The 22869-nt window shown below is 45.4% G+C and overlaps 1 protein-coding gene across 2 annotated transcripts in view; it reads left to right on the plus strand.

Moving 5' to 3' along the window:
* Positions 1-22276, plus strand: part of LOC143841346 (stimulated by retinoic acid gene 6 protein-like) — a 29934-nt gene extending 7658 nt beyond the window's left edge. The window contains exons 5-19 of one of the 2 annotated variants that reach the window (XR_013232672.1): positions 300-420; positions 1163-1208; positions 4843-4971; positions 6722-6792; positions 8228-8339; positions 10658-10811; positions 12913-12988; positions 14340-14415; positions 15254-15302; positions 15403-15520; positions 16759-16878; positions 17579-17742; positions 18650-18713; positions 19613-19759; positions 20298-20452. Coding sequence is in view for 1 of the 2 variants with exons in the window: in XM_077345521.1 (XP_077201636.1) it covers positions 300-420; positions 1163-1208; positions 4843-4971; positions 6722-6792; positions 8228-8339; positions 10658-10811; positions 12913-12988; positions 14340-14415; positions 15254-15302; positions 15403-15520; positions 16759-16878; positions 17579-17742; positions 19613-19759; positions 20298-20458 (1544 nt within the window). In the remaining variant the exon portion in view is untranslated. Of the gene's footprint in view, positions 1-299; positions 421-1162; positions 1209-4842; positions 4972-6721; positions 6793-8227; positions 8340-10657; positions 10812-12912; positions 12989-14339; positions 14416-15253; positions 15303-15402; positions 15521-16758; positions 16879-17578; positions 17743-18649; positions 18714-19612; positions 19760-20297 lie in introns of both variants that reach the window. The other variant, XM_077345521.1, reaches the window with a different exon arrangement.
* The last annotated feature ends 593 nt before the right edge of the window (positions 22277-22869 follow it).

Genomic DNA, 22869 nt, shown 5'->3' on the forward strand with positions numbered 1-22869 from the left:
AAATGAGGGGGGGGGGGAATGATGATCTAAGCCACTGAGATCCTGGTAGTGGGGAAAAAGAGGGCTTTGCGGGAACCAACTTGTTGGTGGTTCCTGGGCTCCGGGAAGCTCACCTTTTCGGACCTGGCCCCAACCTGGTGGAATGAGTTCCTGGAAGAGCTGAGGGTCCTGCAGGAGCTGCCTGTATTCTGCAGAGCCTGCAAAACGGAGCTCTTCCTCCAGGTATATGGTTGAGATCAGGGTATGGAAGATCAGGGGCCCCTCCAGGAGAGATTGCCACAATTTCTATCTTTTTGCAGCTCTTGTGATTCTAGTCTGTGCCATGGAGGTTGGCCTTTCTTCCTATCCATTCTTCGCCTGCCTTTCAACACATTTCCGGATTACAGGAGCCATCCTTGGACTCCTTTATACGGGGTCTTGGTAAGTAGCCCGAGATATATTGCCCTGAATGCCACTCAGAGAGATGGTGGGCTTTAAGGAAATAAGGGAGGGGTGCAGAGGGACTAACCGCCCTTGTGTTTGTGGGCAATAGCATAAATTAAAATGGTTTCCATTACCACCAAGACTAGAGTTCCTAGAGTTGCTGAGCCTTTTACCTCAGGTTTTGCTGAGCCTTTTAACAGTGTGCTCTTCATACTGTAAGTGGCAACTGTGCCACCAGGTTCTAATAACAGGAAAAGATGGCTCAGAGAATGCTGTTATTCTCTGAGCCATTGTTATGACATGAGCTTGGTTTCAGAGATGGTTGTTATCCAGGAAAGGAGATAAAAACTCTTACACGAGGTGTTTGATCCTGTGGAAAATGTTCACTAAGTTCAAGGGAAGTAATGGGCTGCCTAAGGAGGTGGTGAGCTCCCTCTCACTGGTGGTCTTCAAGCAGCAGCTGGACAGCTACTTATCCTGGATGCTTTAGGCTGAGCCTGCATTGAGCAGGGGGTTGGACTAGATGGCCTGTATGACCCCTTCCAACTCTAGGATTCTATGATAATATAAGAACCCCAAATCCTGGTTAAGTTTTTTTGGGAGATGGCCTCAGGCTTCCTGATGCATTCTCCCTTTGCAATTTTTTTGTTGGAGAATGGTGACTTCTGGATCAGCAGATGTGGATGCAATTTTGTCTCCAATGTAAAAGGTGTCAATCTTTTGTTTGTTTGTTTTTCAGGTTTATAGTCATACTGCTGAACACTGTACAGTGCCCACATGGACAAGTAAGAACGGCTCATGCAGTGATCCTGAAATGTTTATTTATTATTTATTTATTAGATTTCTTACCCGCCGTGAGCCAGCTTGCTGGCTCGCAACAGGTTACAAAGAATAAAGCCCCATAATGCAGCAGTAAAATAATTCCCGTCTTAAAATCCTAACCCTCCCAGGTGGTGAAGCCCAAAACCTCAACTAAACCCCTCCCGTGCAACAACCTCCAACCTATCAGGTGCCTCAGAGGGATATTGATAAAGGAACGGCCTGCTGTCCCAGCGAAGCTGAGGAAGAGCCCTTGGTCTTAACTGCCCTTGATCTTAATGGCCCCGGCCTCAACTGAATGCCTGGTAGAAGAGCTCCATCTTGGAACTGTGATATCTCCCTCAGGGCCTGCAGCTCTTCTGGGAGCTCATTCCACCAGGTCGGGGCCATGACCAAAAAGGCCCTGGCCCTGGTTGAGGCCAGGTGTGCTTCTTGTGGGCCAGAGACCACCCACAGTTTTGCACCCACAGAGCATAAAGCCCTGTGGGGAGCATAAGGCAATAGGTGGTCCCTCAGATATGTGTGGCCCAGACCACAGATGGCCTTAAAGGTTGACACCAGAACCTTGAACTTGATCTGGGACGCAAGTTGCAACCAGTGCAGCTGCTTCAGCATGGGCTGGATGTGGGTCCTTCAAGGTGTTCCCGTGAGGACCCTGGCAGTTGCCTTCTGCACCAGCTGCAGTTTCCGGGGCAAAGGCAAAGGTAGGCCCATGTGGAGTGAGTTACAGTAGTCAGTCCTAGAGGTGACTGTCTCATGGATCACTGTGGCCAGGTGCCCTGGGGACAGATAGGGCACTAGTAGCCTTGCCTGGTATAGGTGGAAGAATGGCAGATGGGCTACTCTCATGACCTATGCCTCCATCAATAAAGAGGCATCCAGGATTACCCCCAAATTCCTGGCAGAAGGCAAGATGATAATCTACACCCTGGCCAGGCTGGGTAAGCACGCTTCCTGATCTGGCTCCCTCCCACCTAGCCCCAGGACCTCCTTCTTGTAGGGGTTGAGTTTGATTTCCTTTATTTTTTTAATAGCAGCCTGTAGGGTTAAGAGGAAAGGAAGGCATGGATTACAGAAACAGGCAGTCCAACAAGTTCATTGTTTAACCGGAAAAAAATTGGATTTACGTGGATTAGTGCCGGTGAAATGAAATCCAAACAACTTGTGTTAACATCTCCTCCTCCTCTCTCTCTCCTCCTCTGAACTCAAAGTGCTTCACAGAACTGATCTCTGTACTCTTTATAACCACCTTGAAAATCAGGCCAGAATTGTTGCTACCATGTTCCCTAGGAGGGGCTGAGGCTGAGACAAAACAATTTGTCCCAAGACCCCCTAGTTAGAATTTAAGACTGGAAATGAAACCCAAACTGGGTGATAACAGGTCATTCTCTGAGCCATGGTTGTGACACCAACTTGGTTTCAGAGATGGCTGTTATCCAGCAAAGGAGATTGAAGCTCTCACACAAGGTGTTGGATCCCCTGGAAAATTTCCAAGGGAAGGTCGATGTTTGCAAATTCCCCACCCCCACCCCACTGCAGGCTTTTGAATCCCTCCTCATTTAGTGCCTAGAACAGGGGTAGTCAAACTGCGGCCCTCCAGATGTCCATGGACTACAATTCCCAGAAGCCCCTGCCAGCATTCGCTGGCAGGGGCTTCTGCGAATTGTAGTCCATGGACATCTGGAGAGCCGCAGTTTGACTACCCCTGGCCTAGAAGGTCCCCTTAAAACAATATTTTGGAGATCACTTTTGGCTGCAGAAGGAGGCAGGGGAGGCACCACCCTGCAGAGGGAAATCCTTTCTGTCAACAGAGGTTTATGATGGGATCTGAGCCCAGATGTTCAAGTCACCATGCCAGAACAGGAAACAGATACACAATGACCCGGCATAGCGTGCAGTGGTTAAGAAAGGTGTAGGCAGCCTGGCGTTTATTCCCATCCGTCTTGCATAGAGGAGAAAGATGGCGTGGCATAGCGGCCATAGCCTGATCTCATCAGATCTTGGAAGCACAGTAGGGTTGGTAATTGGATGGGAGACTCCCAAGGAAAGCTCTGCAGAGGAAAGCCCTGGCAAAGCACTCGCTTTGAAAGCCATCTGCTTTCACACACACAATCACTGCTGTGTGTCTCTTGCACAGTTAATCTTTCCTGGTCAACTGCAAGGAGCAACTAGATGAATAAGATCTCTCGTGGCCAGTATTATTTCCTTCCCTCTCAGAGCAGCAAAGCAAGCATCCGTCTTTTCTAGACTGCTGTCCTGGATTCTCAGTAATGTGGTGTAGTGGTTAAGAGAGGCAGCCTCTAGTCTGGCGAGCCAAGTTTGATTCCCCCAGTCCTCTTCCACATGCAGCCAGTTGGGTGACCTTGGCCTAGTCACAGCTCTGTTGGAGCTGTTTTTGCACAGCAGTTCTGTCAGAGCTCTCTCAGCCTCCTCTACCTCACAGGGTGTCCATGGTGGGGAGAGGAAGGGAAAGCCATTGTAAGCCACTTTGAGACTCCTTAAGATAGTGAAAAGTGGGGTATAAAAACCAACTCTTCTTCAGCTAGCTTGGATGCTTTGCATACTGTAAACGAGCAACTGTGCAACCAGGTTCTAATAACAAGAAAAGATGTAAGACAGTTAAAAAAAAAACACATATAGTTACCCTTCTGTTTCTATTCCTGGGATTACTTCAGTACAGTATAACAAAATTTGACTTCAATAGCACCTTTAAGACCAACAAAGATTTATTCAAGGCGTGAGCTTTCGAGTGGAGGCTCTCTTCCTCAGACTGAATGGAACAAGAATCATAAGCAAAGAATTATCATACGGCATAATATGGCTTATTTGGATATTATGATACAGTTTACAAATTTGCCATTATTTTTCTATTGCCTTATATCTGGACGCTTATGATCCTTGTTCCATTTAGTTTGAGGAAGAGAGCCTGCACTTGAAAGCTCACGCCTTGAATAAATCTTTTTTAAAGATCCTATTGGGCTCAATTTTTGTTGTGTTACTTCAGACCAACGCGTCTACCCACTTGAATCTTTGAGTCCAGTATAATATAGAACAGTATTTGCTATCCAAGTGTCCTTCCAGTTGCAATGCATTCCATCCTCTCACTGGCTTGTCCTGCCTTCCAGCTGACAAAGCTGCCACGGTCCCCCTCTGTGCAGAACGGAGGGACATTACCTGCAGATGCCAATAGCATAACTTGGGATGGACAATATAGCCGCATCTGGCCTTGGCACAGCTTGGGCAGGGAAGGCGATTGATAAATTCACACATACTGCAACTAATGTTGCCAAATTTTCCTTTATTTTTTCCAGTTTGGCATATCTAGGCATGTTTTCAGGGTGGCACAGACCAACACGGTCGTCAGCTTCCTGGGAGACTTAGTGAGAGAAGCAGGCTGGGGATAGCAGGGCCTTTGCAATATATAAGCTATTGAATATTGTTGGAGCTGAAAACAGGTAGCTTTGGATCAAGTTCTGCCAATCAGGATGCACTGTGTTGCTTTGGTGTGGAGGAGCAATAGCTGCACATCTGTCCTGAGCATAGGAGTGACCGGTCACTATATTGGCAGGTACCTTTCTTAATTAAGCCTTTTTTGCACAGGTTGTGGGGGAATATGAAAAAATCTTATTTTACTGGCCTTCCTTGCTCTGCCTGAGTTTCCTGCTGGGCAGATTTATCCATATATTGGTGAAAGCGTTATGGGTTCGTCTCCGGCTGGGTCTTCCAAGTGTGAGTATTGACTCATAGCATTCCTTTATGTGACAACTTTCTGAATAGCAGCCAGAATGGGTTATGTACCCTTCATTTGAATTCAGATGTATTATTTATCTTACCTATGTACAGGTGTGCAAGTTGAACGTGAAATCTGCTTTCAGTCTTGTCCCCCTTTTATCCTTCAGATGGACTGATTATCTGTCTGTCTGTCTGCATCATCATCCATCATCCAGTGAAATATATGGTTTTAGGCACAAACATACCCATCTTCCATCTTACATGTCCTTCAGCAAAAACATTTGCAACATTTTCAAAACAGTTATTAAATTGTGCTGGGCCATGGCTGAAGTATGTTGATGACACAAACACTAGCCAATAGGCACCTCCAACTGCCCATGTTCTCCATATTTAGAAACTTACAGAAGTTGCTCCAGGACCTTAAAATACAACCATAGTTCCTCAGCATAGAAGATGCATCCCTTTCCAACCACCAATAGCACACTTGCAGTGTTACACTTGGATTTAAAAAAATCCTTATCCAAAATTGCTGGGCACTTTCACAGCCCCCTGAACCCCATTCTCTTGAAAGGGAAATGAGTCTGATAATGTCGGAGATGGCTTTTGATGTGTTTGGAGTTTGCTCAAACAGAGCTGGTTCAGCAGTTTTGCATAAAGCAGGGATAGTCAAACTGTGGCCCCCCAGATGTCCATAGACTACAATGGTGGCAGGGGCTCATGGGAATTGTAGTCCATGGACATCTGGAAGGCCGCGGTTTGACTACCCCTGGTGTAAAGCTTCTGTCTTTTATATAGCTGCTGAACTCCCTGACGCTCTTATCAGGGTGTGTATTTTCTTTTGTTTTTATGTAATTTCTTTTTTATTTTAACAGGCTTACAGATGTTTATTTTAACAGGCTTACAGATTTTACAAAAAAACAGAACAGAAATTTCACAGACATTTTAAACCCTTGTCCCGGTGTTTTTGAAATTCTTCTGGCGGCCTAGGATTAAGCAAGTCTGTTAAATTTGGCCGTCACTGCTAGTTCTCTGAGTTTTTCACACCCCACGTCCGGGTGTGGCTCCTGTTGTTTCTTCCAGCCCAGAAGCATTACTTATACCGTTTATGCACTGGAGGTTTCATGCCAGGCTGCAGGCTGGAGTTTTAGTCATGGCAGGTTGCCCCACCTCTTCCTGCACCCACATGGAGGAGCATTTGGCCTGGTGCACGACATCCGCCTCTGATTTGTGCTCCTGCACAGGACCTGGGGCAGTGAAGTTCCCAGTGCATAAACGGTCCTTGTCTTGCTGCTGCTGTTGCATGAAGCAAGAATTCTGCCCCTCGCCTAGGAAGACCTGCAGGTAAAAAGCTCAACAACATATTTTTTTGATCCAATACAAATTTACATTGGAACACAGTTTGCAATTGATCATGGACTTTAATCCAAATTTTTAAAACCAAGTTACAATTCCACCACATATGAAAAAAGGATCCAATAGCATCATGCCATTCCCAACATTTACCGTCAGTTTTCTTGGACATTTTACCAATTCCTTTAGGTGTCATCTATTTAAAAAATCTTATACCAGTTTTCTTGCAATGTTTGACATACCGTGCATTTCCCCATTCTTCTAGCCTGTGTATTTTCAAGGAGTGCTTCCCCATTCTGTTATTCAGAGAACCAGTTCTGTCTGTATTTTGAATACTCTGACTGCTGAATCACATGGCTTGTTGGATCATAAGCAATTCTTTCCCTCCCCTTTGCAGGAGGAGAGGTCTTTCCTGGAGATGCATCAGGTTCATTATGTCCAGCGACTGATGAGGAAGCCTCCAAAGCAGTGAGCAGTCAGCCATTCAGTTCCAAAGACACTTGCCTTTTCAATCTGGAACAACCAATTCTCACTCTTTTCCCTAGCATTTCATACATCCCCACCCTCCCTGATGTAACGCTGCCCCTATTCTGCCATTGGGAATGGTTGGTTCAAAGTTTTTGCGCCTTCTGCTGGGTTTCTACTTGCTCAATATTTGGACAAGAGATGGATCCATCTTGAGTCTTTGTTATTTATTAAATGCTGCTAACTCACTTCCAATTTATGGTGACCCTATGAATTAGTGACCGTCATGAATTCCTATGATTGGCAACCTTGCTCAGGTCTTGCAAGCTGAAGGCTGTGACTTCCTGTCAAGGAACCCTATTTGGAAAGCCTGGTTTAAAGAATCTGACCTGCAGCTATGCTCTAATCAAGATCCGTTCTGAGATTAGTTGCTTTATCAAATGGTCTTAAACCTATCTCCCCGACACCTTCTGTTTTGTAAGACTGTACAGGATGGATGCTGCAGCAAAAATTAGCTCACAGTTTGGTGAAGTTTGGAAGGTCATGGGATTTGTTAAATATCCTCAAACTGATTTAGCCTGGGAGGGGAGACAAAACTGTGGGGAAACTGGTAAAGGTATGCTCACTTCTCCCCTATAACTACTTTATCCTGCTTGTAGAGATGAAGGGTAGAAGTTCAAGGGGATGTCAGGTTACAGTGTGAGAGTGATACGGCTGTGAGTGTCCTGCATAGTGCAGGGGGTTGGACTAGATGACCCAGGAGGTCCCTTCCAACCCTGTTATTCTATGATTCTATGATTCCAAGTAGGTGGCTAAAATGTAAATGGGAACAATAACTCTCCCCTCCATTGCTTTCCATCTAATTCTGTAAGAGCCAGGTCTGTGCACAGGATATTTTAAAAAAAGGAAGGTTATAATACATTCTAGATCCTCTGTGAAACTTCTTAATTCATTCTTTTTCACTTTTTCTTGCATTTTAAAACTCCCTATTATTTTTCTATCCCGTACCATTGTTAATAGGTTTTCATTGATTCAATGAGTCGCTTTTTGTATTATTTCTTGTATTTAACCTTTTTTTGGAGGGGGGGAGTTAAACCCCCAACTCCCCTTCTCCTTGTGCCCAGTTTTGCTAGGAGCTCTGCTTCCTGATTAACAGCTAACCTCCCTCAGTAGGGGGCAAAGATATTGTTGGCTGACAGTAAGCAAAATAAAAAGGCCCATTAAGAAGCAGTGCTAATCAAATCTTAAAAGGATGGATTGTAGCACAGAGCAGATGCCTGCTGGGAACTTCTCCTTCGCTGGGCCCATACTTTGTGAGAAAGAGGGATGAGAGAGAAGAGTGATCCTGAGGATGGAGGGGGAATTAGGAGACATTTCTTCCCCACAAACCAACTTTCCTTTTGCGATCACCCACCTTCTTGTTCCTACCTACCAACAGGCAGCCTCTGGAATCCTGGGTCCAGCGGAAAGTGTACAAATGGGACCCTTACTTTCGATTCCCCAGCCGGATGATCTGCCTGGCTGGGCTGGCCATAATCTGCCTCTACATGGTAAGGTCCCCAAGTATCCGAGATTTTGCATTTGGGAGCTCTAAGTGGAGAAAGGACATTCCGCCGTGCTACATTCTTTGTGGGCCATGTTTTACTGCCCAAGAACTTACGGAAGAGAGCTCAGGTCTTAGTGCTGAGTAGCCATGCTTCATGCTTTTCACGTTTATGTAAAAGAGACGGCTTCCCACTTTGTAGCCTCTGTTTGGGCGGATGTTCCAGTTGCAAAGTCCTTGGGGTTGCCGTGAGGTCTTTGGATTGCAGGTGTATTGGGCCAGAATGTTTATCCCAGTAGAGTAAATAGGCAGGTCAGGAAAACGGTGTGAAGCCCAGGTTTCATTTGCATTATGCAAATTAGTGCCCTGCCCACTGGTTGTTTTTGAAAATAAAAAAAATGACCCTGGGACCTCAAGTCACTCCTGTTCATTTTTAAAAGAGAGCTGAGCTCCTAATTATGCAATTTAATTTAATTTTTTGAACTCCACATTCATGCTCAAGACCTTTTCTGCATGCTGGAGCCAGTAGGTATAGTAATTCAGAGCAGCGGCTGACGAGCCGGGTTTGATTCTCTGCTCCTCCACATGCAGCTAGCTGGGTGACCTTGGTCTAGTCACTGTCCTGATAGTGCTCTTTCTGACCAAGCAGTCCTGTCAGAGCTCTCCCAGCCTCACCTACCTCACAGGGTGTCTGTTGTGGGGAGAGGAAGGGAAGGTGATTGTAAGCCACTTTGGGACTTCCTTGGGCAGGGAAAAGCAGCATATAAGAACCAATTCTTCTTGGGAGTTGACCCAGAAGTGCTGGAGTTGGTTTGGGCAAGGCTCTTCCACACATCTGCCCCTACCTGTGAATTTTTATAGTTGTTGAGCCAGTTAATTCCCCTTTTCCCCATGAGTGGCTTAAATCATGAGGACCTTCATGGTAGGGTTATCGGTAGCATCACAGCACTCCCTTCTGTGAGGAAAATGCTACACTTAAAAGAAAATTAAGGTGGGAATTTAGAGAACCTGTGTAACTATCATTACAACACTACAGTATTATAGTGATTGAAATCACTGCTGGGGGGAGGTAGCGAGTGGTATCATGATTGAAAATTGGGATAGAGAGGGGTGGGAATGACTGGGGCAAAGAAAACTGGTAGGAACATTATGCTGACACAAAATTGGCTTCCAGGAAAAAATTGGGGTAAAAATGTCCTTTAAAAAGCTGGGAAGAAAACTGGAGGGGAAACACCCTCCCACCACTAAAGTGAAATCTAAAGAGACAAAAATGTGTGCAGAAATCAAGGGATAAACCAAAGCAGTATGATGCCAGAATTGATTTAAAAAAACGACAACATCATACCGAAAAGCCCCAGGTCTGAAGTGGCTAAGAATGCTAAAAATGTAATAAAATATTTTAAAAGCTTCCATCACTCTGATAAACAGCAGTAATATAATCATTGCGCTACAGAAAATACCAGGCCCATAGCTATTGAGCCAATAGATCAGTGAAAATGCAGAATAGGAAGGCTACCCAGCTTAAGTTAAGGAAACTGGTTGGAACAAGACAGCATCGCATAGCAGTGGAAATCTAGGCAATGGAGCTCATGTGTTTTATTCATTCGGAACACTTTGAGCCTGCTTGTCCACCTTGACCACTGGTGTGATCCAACAAAGTTCTTCACACATTCTTGGTGTAGTGGTTAGGAGCATGGACTTCTAATCTGGTGAGCCGGATTGAATTCCCTGCTCCTCCCCCACATGCAGCTAGCTGGGTGACCTTGAGCTAGTCACAGTCCTGTTCTGACTGAGCAGTAATATCAGGGCTCTCTCAGCCTTACCTGCTGAACCAACTCTTCTTCTTTAGTAATATTAGGATTCTCTCAGCCTCACAGGGTGCCTGTTGTGGGGAGAGGAAAGGGAAGCTGCTTTGAGACTCTTTTGAGAAGAGAAAAACGGCATATAAGAACCAACTCTTCTTCTATTGGATCAGTTTACAGATGTGAAAGTTGTGAACTCACAACATGTTCCCATTGCCCTCATCTATCATTTTATGTTGCTCTCGCTCTTATTCCGTTTATTCCTAAAGTTCTTGAGTGAGTAGTTTGCTACCATTTTCTTTCTTTCATTTCTGCCAATCTCTTTATTAGGGGGTTGGGGGTGGGTTGGATCCTTTTCAAATCTGTTTTTTTTTCTTCTCTTTTTATTCAACTGTAAAATTGTTACTGATTATTTATTTTCAGCTGTTTTATTTAATTTTCAACTTTTAATAGTGCATGGAATAATGTAGCGGAATAAGAGTTGCCAAAGTAACTAAACAGCTCTTCTCATCTGTTTGTCCAGTTTGTTGTGATGGAGTTTTATGTTAAGAAACTTGTACTACATGCCTTGAACACTCTGGAGGAGAATTTTGAGATCCTGGTAGCTGCCAGAAATACTTCAGAAGGACTTGCATTGCTTGTCCAACCTTTGAAAGAGTTGATTGGTGTCACGGAAGGTACAAACATTATATCACACTTCAAGAATCTATCTGTTGTTTAGGGTCACCAGATCTGAGTTGAGAAACGCCTGGAGATTTTGGGGATGGAATATGGGGAGCGTGGGGTTTGGAAAGGAGAGGAACCTTAGCAAGGTACAATGCCATAGAGTCCACCCTCCAATGCAGCCATGTTCAGCAGAGGAATTAATCTTCGTTGTTTGGAGATCAGTTGTAATAAAAAGAGATCTCCAGATCCCACCTGGAAGTTGGCATCTCTATGTTTGATTCCTCTATGGTTTACTGTACATGTGTGTGTGTTGGCATGATGGACCCACACACACATTCCCCACTCTGAGGTAAATTTTCTCTCCAAAATAAAAGGTTGGTGCCTCACAGACTGAGCTGTGTGGTTTCTTCTGACTGTCCCACTCTGTCACTGACAGAACTTTTGGCTTTACTCAGCCCTGGACTTTCTGGAGAAGGCATAGAGCCCTTTTTTCTTTAAAATTTGTCGGAATGGCACCGAGCCATTGTTAACAAGAAACAAAAGATTTTATTTTACAGAAAGGATTTATTTACAGAAAGGAAAGGATGGTTGGAATGAGGAATACAAATAAGTTATTTTACAGTATTAAGTTATTTGCTACGAGCTTTTAAGATGTTCATAGGCTTTTTCTTAGATGTTCAGCTTTATTTTAACTTAGAGGTTTTGGTTTCTGTGTTTATCCCAAAACACATCCCCTGAATTCCCATGGTTTCTAGAAGATATCCTTCTACTAGTACCCCAATTTTCCCATCCTAGATGTACCTGTATCTTTCTGTCTTCTAAGGAGTTTGAAGCACGCATTTTGTCACATAAGCCCAAGGAAATCCTCATGCCTGATTTTCCTTTAAACTGAGCAGGGAGCCTTCTTTTCTCGTTAGAAGAATTCTCCCCTCTTCATTTGCCTGAATTTGGAGTATCTTCTCACTGCCCAAATTCCCACTGCAAAATATCTGCCCTGGTTCTTCAAACACTGTGTAGATCTGTTTTCAGCTTTTAGTAAGAAATGTTTTCTTTGTCTAAAATTATTTTCCTCAGAACAAAAGTTGTCACAGGCAGATTCTATCAGAATGCCTTCCCCCCAGCACAAAACAACAACATCACTGTTAGGGGATTGTGGGGGGATTAGTGGGAATGAAAGGGAGGCCCAGCTGAAACTGTAGCAACCTGTCTACATCACTTCTATTGTGATCTGGAAGTGATGTCATCAGGCAGCAACAGTGAATGATGCCTTGGTATTTGGGCAAAACTCTACGTTGAATTTGGCTTCTACCATAGAGTTTTTGCCCAAATACTAGAGTGTTGCCCCAATGTCACCGATGTGATGAGATTACTTCTGGGTCATGTCAGAAGTGATGTAGACACATAGCTGTAATGTTGACTGGGTCTTGCTAATTTTTAGGGTAAGTCCTCCCCACCAGCAGTGGGGTAGTGGGGCCAAGTGGCAAGAGACCCCCACTTCAATCAAGGGGCCTGACAACCTTAGATAGGGGCAAAGAATTAAGTTTCCTCTCCCTGTGTGACATAGCTCCTGCCTGAACTGGGTTTTCAGAAGCCTCTAAGAACCAGGAGCTCTCAGTATATGTCTGTTTAGCAAGACCCACATGGACACAGTAATTAACCTGGGATTACAAATTATCTCCAGAAAACAGTGATCCGCTCACCTGGAAAAAATGGCTGCTTGGAAGGTAGACTCTATGGCTCTATACCCTACTGAAGTCCCTTCTCTCCCCAAGCCCTGCTTTCTTCAGGCTCCACCCCCAAAATCTCCAGATATTTCCCAACCCAGAGCTTCCCTTCATAATTTAAGGCTACGTTAGTTCAAAAAGGTCTTTAAACATAATTCATTGATGAATTTCTCCTGTCTTCCTATTAGTATGCTTCTATTGCTGTTTTGCTCAGTATTCTCAATAATGATTTTTTGGTTCTATTTATGTGATTAGCTGTAGACATCATCCTTTCATCGGGACAATGTTTTTTATATAATTCCCTCCACTATTTGAAACCTGTTTGGGCTATTCTTGAATGGGAAAGGTGAGATAGGAGTTCCCTAAGTGATGCTTGCTTGTCCCACAGATGTCTGGACTGTCACCACCTTCACCGCCTGCCTCACCAGCGTCTGCTACATATTCCACATCTTGGCTTGCTACAGGTATGGCTGTACTTTACCCCTGACAATTTGCCAGAAGACCCAGGGAAGGATGGAGGGACAGTCTGAGCATCTTCATACTCATGCTGGCCTTCCATAACTCACTGGCCATGACTGAACAGGGTTTGCTTTACAGTCTTGAGGCCTAGAGCTTTTTTTTATCATCTATATATCTAACAGTGACATGTGGACCCCATCTGCGGATCCTTAAATCCGTGGATGGGGGCCACATTGACGCTAGATGTATATTTCTGCAAACCTGGGGGTGCTCTCTAGGTTTGCAGAAAAATGTGAAGTTAAAAAAAAACTTACTAATTGAGCTGATGTGATGGCTGTTATTGTAGATGCCAGCTCTTGGCTCAGTCGCCATGGTGGAGGTGTCAGGAACAGCTACTGGCCCAGCTGTTGAGGCAGCAGACTCCAAGAGCAGCTTGGTGCCTGGCTGCCGCTGTGGTGAATGCTGTGAGAAGCTCCAGGAGATGCTCTGGGGTCAGTTGTGGTGGGGGATGCTGGGAGTCACTCCGGGCTCGGAGAGCCTGCCATATGCTTTTGCTGCAGGTAGGTGGTGGGGCTTGGAGTCATGATAGGGGGAGATATGGTTTCCCCCCCCTGGTGAGCCTCTCAGGCTTCCCCCTTGCCTGTATAGTAATAGCAAAATTAGCCAAGACTACAGCAGGAAATGGGCAAGAAAGATCTTTCTACGAACCTGAACAACATCCCAGGTTTGGAGAAAAATCTGAAATCTAAAAAATAAAATACGGTATGTATGGGAGGGGGTTTAAATAAAAAGCTAAAATGATAGCGTCTGTACCTTTAAGTGGTGGCTTTCCTCCGTGGCCGCTTCTAGGCAACCACAGATTCCAAGCTGGGTTCTGTCAGTAAAAAGCAGGGGGAGGGCCCTTTCCTGACCTATTTGAGCCTTTGCTGGAGGACTAACTGGGAACAGACCTGGTTAGCGTTACCAACTCCAGTTTGGGATATTCTGGAGATTTTGTGGTTGAGTCTGAGGAGTTCAGATTTTAGGGACAGGAGAGGGTGGCCTCTCTAGCGTTATACCCTGCTGAAATGTGCTCCACCCCCAAATCTCCAGAAATTTCCCAACATGGAGCTGATTAAAGAGAAATTGATCTCTGTAGTTGGGAGAACCCTTGTGATTCCAAGAGATCTCCAGGTCAGCAACCCTAGAAGGAGAGAAGGAAGCAGCAAAAGGGGAGAGGCCATAGGGCTTTCAGCAAAGGGAAAGGCGAACTAGCAGGGAAGAGGGAAAGGAGATGCTTCCAGCAAGCCCTTATGTACTCCCACTTTAAAAAAAGGAGACTGATATTTGCGAAGAAATGATCATGAATTTCTCTAGAAAACACATGAAGCGACTGTGGGCAGGGGAGAAGCAATTCCTTCCGCTGAGTTCTTGCAAACTTTCTTACAGTGTGGTAAGTTTTGGGTCTTCTGTTTTTCAGGCTGCCTTACTCTTCATCCCTTGGAGTCCTGTCTTGGGGTGGCCGCTCTGGGTTGGTGAATTCCTGAATATTTGGGGGCGAAGCCTAGGGAGGGCATAGAGTCCACCCTGCAAGGCAGCCATTTTCTCCAGGGGGACAGAGAGGTCCCCAAATCTTCTGGAACCTCCCAGACCCAACTGGAGGCTGGCCCTCCCATTCTACGGCAAACCTTACCTGAAACCGCCCACCCTACCTATTCTGATACCCACCTCCTCCCACCCCTGCAGACCTCTCACTCTCCGTTCTTGAACATCACTGTCATGGCTGGTATCAAAGAACTCTAGACAAGGTAGAAGCTAATTAGGATGTTGTTAATTGAGGGAACTGAGAGCAAAGCAGCACTTGCTTATTTTTTTAAAGGACCAAAGGGTGGTGTGTGTTCTGTCTTCTGCAGTTAGGCTGAGGTTTTGGGAGTTTGCCATATGGGCTCAAGGAAGGTACTCAGTGAATTAATCAAGTACTTAGTTAAACTTGATGAATTGACTAACCTCTAAATCCCTGAATGGGGCAACAGCCGTGGTCAACCCCAATAAGGTTGGGAGTTCCCTTGTGGTAGATTTGATACCCTGAAGATTATGAGTAACTAACTAGGGTTGCTAGCTCTGGGTTAGGAAAAACCTGAGGCCTGTAGAGCAGTGATTCTCAACCTGTAAGCATGTGGTCTGCTGAACAATCGGGGTGAACAGGGTACGAATCTCTTTTTTTTCCCCCTTGGCATGTGTGAAATCGCAGCATATCAGAGTGCCTCTCCATTTTATTTTAACACCTGCAGGCAGCCATAGCGAGGTACTCGGGCTGGCAAATTGCATATCTTCTGTGGGGTACGTGAAGGTCTGTTTTGGGGCATGCATTTGGGGCTAATTCTTGGGGGCTCCCGTTTTCTTTCCCTTTTTAATAGACAACTTGGGTTCTCTTTTTTAGGGTACCTGATCATCCACATTGTGTCCACACTCTTTGGGGTGATATTTGTATACCCTTTTGTTTGGCACATAAAACACGGACAAGGGATAGAGCTGGTGAAAAGCCTGGGAACCGGAATGTAAGTGAATTCAGCAAGTGGCCAAAAGGCAGAAGTGGAAACTGGGACATCCCGGGTTAATTAATAAATAATAATAATAATAAAAATTAGATGTCTTGCCCATCGCTCTCAGAATTGACTCATGGCGGGTTGCAGCAAGAATAAAACCCGAATACATAAAAACATAAAAGCCATAAAACCAAACCCCCATGTACTCTGGTGACAAGAAAAATACCCCCCTTCTCTACCTCTCATGTCCCCCCTCTGTCAGCACCTCAAGGCCCCAATCCCCAGGGATGCCAATAGTTCTTGGTTGTGGTTGTGGAGGAGCCCCTGCGGTCTTCTGAACCCGAGCCTCAACCAAGGACCTGCCGGAAGAGCTCCATTTTACAGGCCCCGCGGAACACAGATCGCTTTGAACTCGGGTCTTCCTCTTTCCCCCCTTCCCCATTGAAACAGGAAAGTCTTCTGCACATGGTTAAGGTAGTTCAGAAGGTGGGGGGGGGGAGCCAAGCCTCTTTCTTTTCTTGAAGGGGGTGGGGAGAGGAGCCAAGCAGGGAGCCTCTTTCTTTTCTTGGAGGGGAGGGGAGAGGATAGAAAAAGGCAGAGGGGGGAGGAAAAATCCAGGACCGACAGAAGTTGAGAGAAATTAGGGGCTTCTCCTTTAAGGCAAGCGTGTCACATGACCAGGTGTAGCCTATCAGAGGTTCTCTACCACGGAGCTTTCTTTCCCAATGGATATTGAGGATTAAAAGCACTCTAAGATATTGCACAATAAAGGTAGGATCACTCCGGATCAATCCTTCTTGCTGCAGAAGAAAACTTAAAATTGCCCAAAATCCAACGGAAATTGCATTCTGTGTAAAGGGCAGGGACTGAATCGACCTGGGGTTGGAATAAAAGCTCCGTGCAGTTTACACCCAGGAATCACCAACAGGTTAGTATAAGGTGACCAGATCTTAACATTGGTAACCATTGACCAGGGGTGGGGGGCGTTCTTGATTAAAATTTGGTCTATATGGAGCAACAAAAATGTTCATAGAATGCATAGAACTAAAAAATAGTCTTATAATATATATTTTTAACTTTCAACATAAGTACAATTTGCCAGGTGTCCCCAGATGTCCCTCCAAAAGTGGGACAATCTGGTCACCTTAAGTTAGTACCTGCAGAGCGCAAGGCCCTGCAGGGAGCATAAGGCTGTCCTTACGATGATTGTCTTTTTGAACCCAAATTCTCTCTGCCTTTTTTTGCCTCAGCCTCACCATTGTCATTGTGGTGGGCCTCATGCTGCTGCAGACTGTGATAGCCACAAGGTTCTTCCTTCAGCCAAAGATTTTCCTGGATGATGAAGAAAAGCCCTTGGCTCTTGACAACAGGTGACTCTTCCAGACGCTCCCAGCCTTTTCCTTGTGTCAAATGACCTCATTTCCAAATGGCATTCTGCGTTTTCCTTTATTTATGTATATATTTTATTTCTCGACATTCACATCCCACCTTCCTATGTAGAACAGTGGTTCTCAACCGCTCTAATATATAGAAGGATCACCAAGGCAGCTAACAAATTAAAACATACACAATAACCTCATATTTTAATACCACAAACCCAAATAATTAACACCAGAGCTAAAATACGAAGCTGTAAGAACAACAATTAAGGTGTTTTTATACTTTACTTTTTCCTACCCAGTGGGGTATAAAACCCAACTCTCCTCCACCTCCTCCTCCTCCTCATTGTGGAACAGAAGGAATGGAACACAAAACAATCTCTCATTCTTAATAAGTGACAGAAGGTGTTTCTGTGGCAGGATTTGTGCTTCTTTAATCTCTGCCCAACTGGCAGGTGAAGAACTTTGAGATCATTGTTTAAAAAAGCTCCATTTCTCCCTGTCGTGCAGTTGTGGAAGTCAGAGGAACCCCGCTAGGAAAACAATCGCCATTTCTACCAGACAGGGATGCTCTTCCCTGTTGCTTGATGTCATAATCTGAGTCTTCCCATGGAATGGGCCCTGAGCACTGAAGCAGTGTGAGCTGAAGAAGCCCATCACCATGTGAATTTCTCCTGCCTTTCATTTTTAGGAAAGCCTACCACAATTTCAACTACTTCTTTTTCTTCTACAACGTGTTGCTGGGCCTGAGCGCCTGCCTGTTCAGGCTGTTGTGCAGTGTGGTCGTGGGAGCCTGGCTGATTGCTCGCATAGACAGGACGATCATGCCCAGAGGGTATGAAGCAGCCGATATGGGTAAGACCGTGGCTTTGGCCTGCTTGGTGTAGTGGCTAATAGCGGTGGCCTCTAATCTGGTGAGCCAAGCTTGATTCCCCGCTCCTCCACATGCAGCCGTCTGGGTGACCTTGGGCTCACCACAGCATTGATAAAGCTTTTCCGATAGCCCTGTCAGAGCTCCCTCAGCACCACCTATCACACAGGGTGTCTGTTGTGGGGAGAGGAAGGGAAGGTGATTGTAAGCCGCTCTGAGACTCCTTCGGGTAGTGAAAAGCAGGGTATAAAAACCAACTCTGCTGTTTCTGTTTCTTCTTGTTCTTGTTCTGCTTTAGCAGTCCTGCGTCGAGTCTGCACTTCACTTTTTATCCTCTCCCAGCCTGAATAAACCTTTCCCCTCTGCAGTGTATTCAATTTCAATTTCGATTTTAGGCGCTTTAAATTTTCCCTCTGCAACATCCATGATTGATCTGTGGCGACCTTACCTTATTCAGGAGTGGATATAAATCTTTACATTTGAAGAACCAGCTTTGAAAGCCCCCAGTATAAGTGTAGATGTTCTGGGTTTTGCGGATTAACTTCCTGCCCATTCCTGCAGTGCTGACGCTGCAAAGCAGTCTGTCCCTGATTGGTCATGGTGTCAATTCAAAGACTTCCTGGTTTCCGGTTGCAAGACTTCCCTCCCAAGACTTATTTTTGCCCTCATTTTGGGCTGTTTTAAAATGACTGCACTCTAGAAGCCCACACTTCTCTCAGCAGAGATTTGCCTCTTGGATTTATTTTTCTCTGTGACGCTGCTGCCTCTTCCCCCCTCCCCGCCATCGGGAAAAGAAAAATAAGCAAGCATCTTCTCAACCACTGCTGCCCTCCCTGTTCTGAGCTTCCCCAATCCAGTGCAGAGCACTTTCTGTTTCAATTTGGGGGACAGGAAGGAGCAAGACCCGGGTTCAAATCAATCTGAATTCAGCAGGATCGACAGTGGAAAAAACAAAGTTAGTGCGGAACCAGCCCTGGCCTGGAAGCTTCGCAAATAGTCTGGACTTGACACACTAACAACCTCTCTCCCCCAAGGCTCAGAGCTTGGATGAATTTAACAGGTATTAAAATTAGCTACACCCTTGGCTGATCAAATGGTTGGAGTGAATTTCAAAGACTGGAGCTGAGGACATTACCTACGTTTGGAGGCTTTTTTTGGTTCCAGCCTCTCAAAGAAGCTTTTATGGGAGCCAACACATTAAAGGGGAAAAAGAGAACTAAATGAATGAAGGAATTGAATGACTCAGTGCTTTGTCTGAAAGGCCAGTGATCTAAAAAGTCTTGCACGGGTTGACAGTCCCTGTCTGTCCCACTGGGTGACCACTAAGTGATCAGTGTCCATCAAGGGAGACTGGAAAAAGCATTCTTTATTTTTTGGTCAACCATCAACATTTTCTTGTGGGACGAGGAGGGACATCCCTGGTGCACAGATTTCCAAGCAGCTTAGCTAGGGATCCAGCTGCTTCTCCTCTGCCCTGGTTGCTTTCTGTTTACTGGACTTCGACTGACTTGGAGAAGGGAAGAGTCTCTAAAAGCTCCAGCCAGATCGTCAGGAAGCTGAAAAGCTCTGGCCTCCTATCCTTTCTTTGGTTCTGGTTCTGGATGATGGGCAGCCCTTTGTCTGTTGTCCTTTCTTCAAGGAGTTGACTAACTGAATGGCCCAGAGCCTGTGAGCCTGCAGCTGGGGGCAGGGGGAGACTTGAGTTTAGAGCTTGGGAATGCAGCTCCAGGAAAGAGTACAACTAATCTGTCTGTCTGTAGGGAATGTTGTTTCCTCCTCAAAGCAGAAACAGAGAGGGTGTCATGTCTTGTTGTCCTTTGCCAGTCAAGAAGCATTATCATTGTTTCATCACAGGATTCAAGACCTGGACTGGAATGCTCCTGATGGATCACTATCACACCAACCCCACCCTCGTGTGTTTTTGCCATAGCCTTGTGGCCCAAATCAGATCCAGACGTCAGCAGAGGACCACAGGTTACCACTGCTTCAGTAATAGCACAGGTCTGTCTGTTTGCCTGTTGGTAAATGTCATAAACAAAAGTTCAGATTGGCATTTTATCCATAACTAGGGGACGAGCCCGTTGCATTTGGGAATACAATGGTCGCTAGATTTTTTTTTGGGGGGGGGAGTTGGAAGAACTGTGTGGATGGCCTCCCCCTCCCCCCAGGAAACTGGAAAGGCTGCAGGCTGGAGGCCTCCAGGAAGGGAACTTACCAATAGGGGCAATTCTCAGGCAGCAGAGATCTGCAGCCTCAGAGGGAAGTGGAAGGAGGAAGAGTGGTCAGGGGTGGGGTATGGAAGGCGATTGGCTGGTCGCTGGACAGACAGGTACGCTGGTTGGAGGAGGAGGCACTCAGGGGTGGGACAGCCGCCCTGAGTGGGTGTTAAGCGCTGAGTGTCACTTAAGCTATGATAAATGCCATTTAATGCCTTAAATGGTACTGCTCAATAAGGCCTACCACATGCTTTCTGTGACCATGAAAGGAAAGAGATTTCCACTGCATTGGCAGCAAATGCTGATTCCTTCTTTTGTTTTAGATTTCAGGGTGTCAAAGAAAGCCAAGACTCGATGGAAGCTACTGTACACACTCCTCAATAATCCCAGCCTCTCAACATTCCGGAAACCGAAACGATGGACATATTCTATGGATGTTATTTTTGATGCAGGGGAATCGAATCCAGATTCCTCAAGACCATAGTACCGCATCCTCAGGAATCACATGACTCTTCCATCTCCTCAGTTGGACAATGGTACTATGAAGTCTTAGAGCTGATGAGTAGCAGCTTTCCAAGATCTCTGAAAAGGGCCTTCAGAAACCTTGTTCTCCCGATACCTGGGGCTGAGCTTGGATCCTTTTGCATGCAAAGCAAAATGTACTATGACTGAAATTCCTCTGGTGTCCAGCTCATGAAGTGTGGCTGTTAATAGGGGAGCATGGGATGTAGATATCCAAGTCATACCTACTGCTCCTGGCTTGCAAGTATGTCCCCACTGTAGTAAGTACATGCCATCAGGTTGCTACCAATTTATGGCAACCCCAGCCAAGGAGCTTTCAAACCAAGTAAGAGGCAGAAGTGGGTTCCTACCACCTTCCTTGGTGATCTCCCAACCAAGTGCCTGTTGGCAGAGTTCAGATATGCAGGAGAAGTTGCATATGATTAAATGATTAAGTAGTTTTGTTGTGAAGAGAGAAACAGTTTTGTATAGAAAGAGCTCTCTCTGTCTGTTCTGTCTGTTCAGGAGGCAAGCAAGGTAAGAAGTGCGCTCAAAGGAGCAGGAAGTCTCCTAATCAGCCAATCAGGACACTAGGGGAGATTATTTGAAAAACATCGGGAAGTTGCTAATCTTATTTTGCTGAATGCCCATCTCCTCCAATGCCCCCTGCAGGACATTCCCCATATTCTGTTCAGTCGTTCCCACTGCAGATCTTGCATATTCTAAGAGTACCAACTATGTTTAGCTTCCAAGACCAGGCCCTACAATGCTGCCTTCCCTCTGCAGGCCTCCATACCTTGTGGCTATCTTGTACATGGGACGCCTGTGAAGCCTCAGCTTCATCTAACTGCAGGCATCTTGGAAAGTTTCACCCTTCCCAACCAAAACTGCACCAAGGCTGAGTTATCGCAAGCATTGTGCTGGGACCATGCACGGTAGTGTCGTCACCATTACTGTTGTTGTATATCAGAAGTGCCCTACTTCCAAAAGTCGAGGGCAGATACGTTTGGAATTCATCCGAAATAAAGGCCTTCCGGCTGGCATGTCAAAGCTGTTTTGCAATTCAAATAGAGTTTATGGAAAGGTGACCATCTGTTACAAAAATATCTTTGTGCATACAAATGTTGGTGGTTTAAATAGGACAAAAAAAGAAGAAGAAAAGAACTATTATTAGTTTGAACATCACACCACTGGAGAATGTTGGCACGGTGCCCTGGGATACAAATCAAAAAGCAAAGTCCATGCAGATAATGGAATGGTCCTGATCCAAAGGCATAAATTGTGACAGGCATGTCTATCTGTTTACGGAAGAGTTAATAACTTGTTTCTGTTAGGCAGAGGGAAGAAACCCACTGGGGTGAGGAAACACATTTTCTGATTCTCTATCTCTGGATTTTCTGCTGTCTTGCTTTGTGAATTCCTGCTGGTGAAAGAAACTGCCAAGATTCTATCTGTCCATTGGCCTATATCACTCCCAGTCCCAAGTCTGAAGAGTGGAATGCCACCGTCAATATCTGTGCGGGAGACACAGGCAAGTGGAAGGAGGAGAAAGCATTACCGCCACTCTCCTCCCCTGTGGGCCTTGCATTTAATTAGCATCTTAATCATTTGCATCTTCATTACTATTCATCATTATTCACCCTCAGTTATTCATGTATTCAGCTTTTTTTACAGCACGTATTTTCATTTTAGGTTACCCATTTCTTTTTTTGTCCTTCCCTGAACCATATCTCAAAGATTTGGCATGCTTTCCAGGATCTTGTTAACAAGAAATACATTTCTGTCAGAGTATATATTATAACGTTTTGGTTATGTAACAGTGGTCAGAGCCAGTGTCGTGTAGTGATTAAGAGTGGTGGCTTGTAATCTGGCAAGCCGGCTTTGATTCTCTGTTCCTCTACATACAGCCAGCTGGGTGATCTTGGGCTTGTCACAGTCCTGATAGAGCTGTTCTGACTGAGTAGTCCTGTCAAGGCTCTCTCAGCCTCACCTCCCTCACAGTGTGTCTGTTGTGGGGAGAGAAAGGAAAGGGAACTGGAAGCCACTTTGAGACTCCTTCGGGTAGTGAAATGCGGAGTATAGAAGAAGAAGAGTTGGTTCTTATATGCCACTTTTCTCTACCCAGAGTCTCAAAGCAGCTTACATTCACCTTCCCTTTCCTCTGTTGGAACTTTGGTTATTTCATTCCTCTCTCCTTCCCAGAAGATTGTGTCTTCTCAGAAAACACGCATAAAACTGGATGATCGGTGTGTTTAGGTTAAAATAGTCCCCGCCACTGCCTGTTAAGTCTGCAGGTGGCACTACAGAGATCGGTTCCCCGCAGTGAAAAGGGCAGAGCTCTACGGCAAGGATGGCCAAACTGTAGCTCTCCAGATGTCCATGGACTACAATTGC

This window comes from Paroedura picta, chromosome 7, assembly GCF_049243985.1.
Source record: "Paroedura picta isolate Pp20150507F chromosome 7, Ppicta_v3.0, whole genome shotgun sequence".
Classification (NCBI taxonomy): domain Eukaryota; kingdom Metazoa; phylum Chordata; class Lepidosauria; order Squamata; family Gekkonidae; genus Paroedura; species Paroedura picta.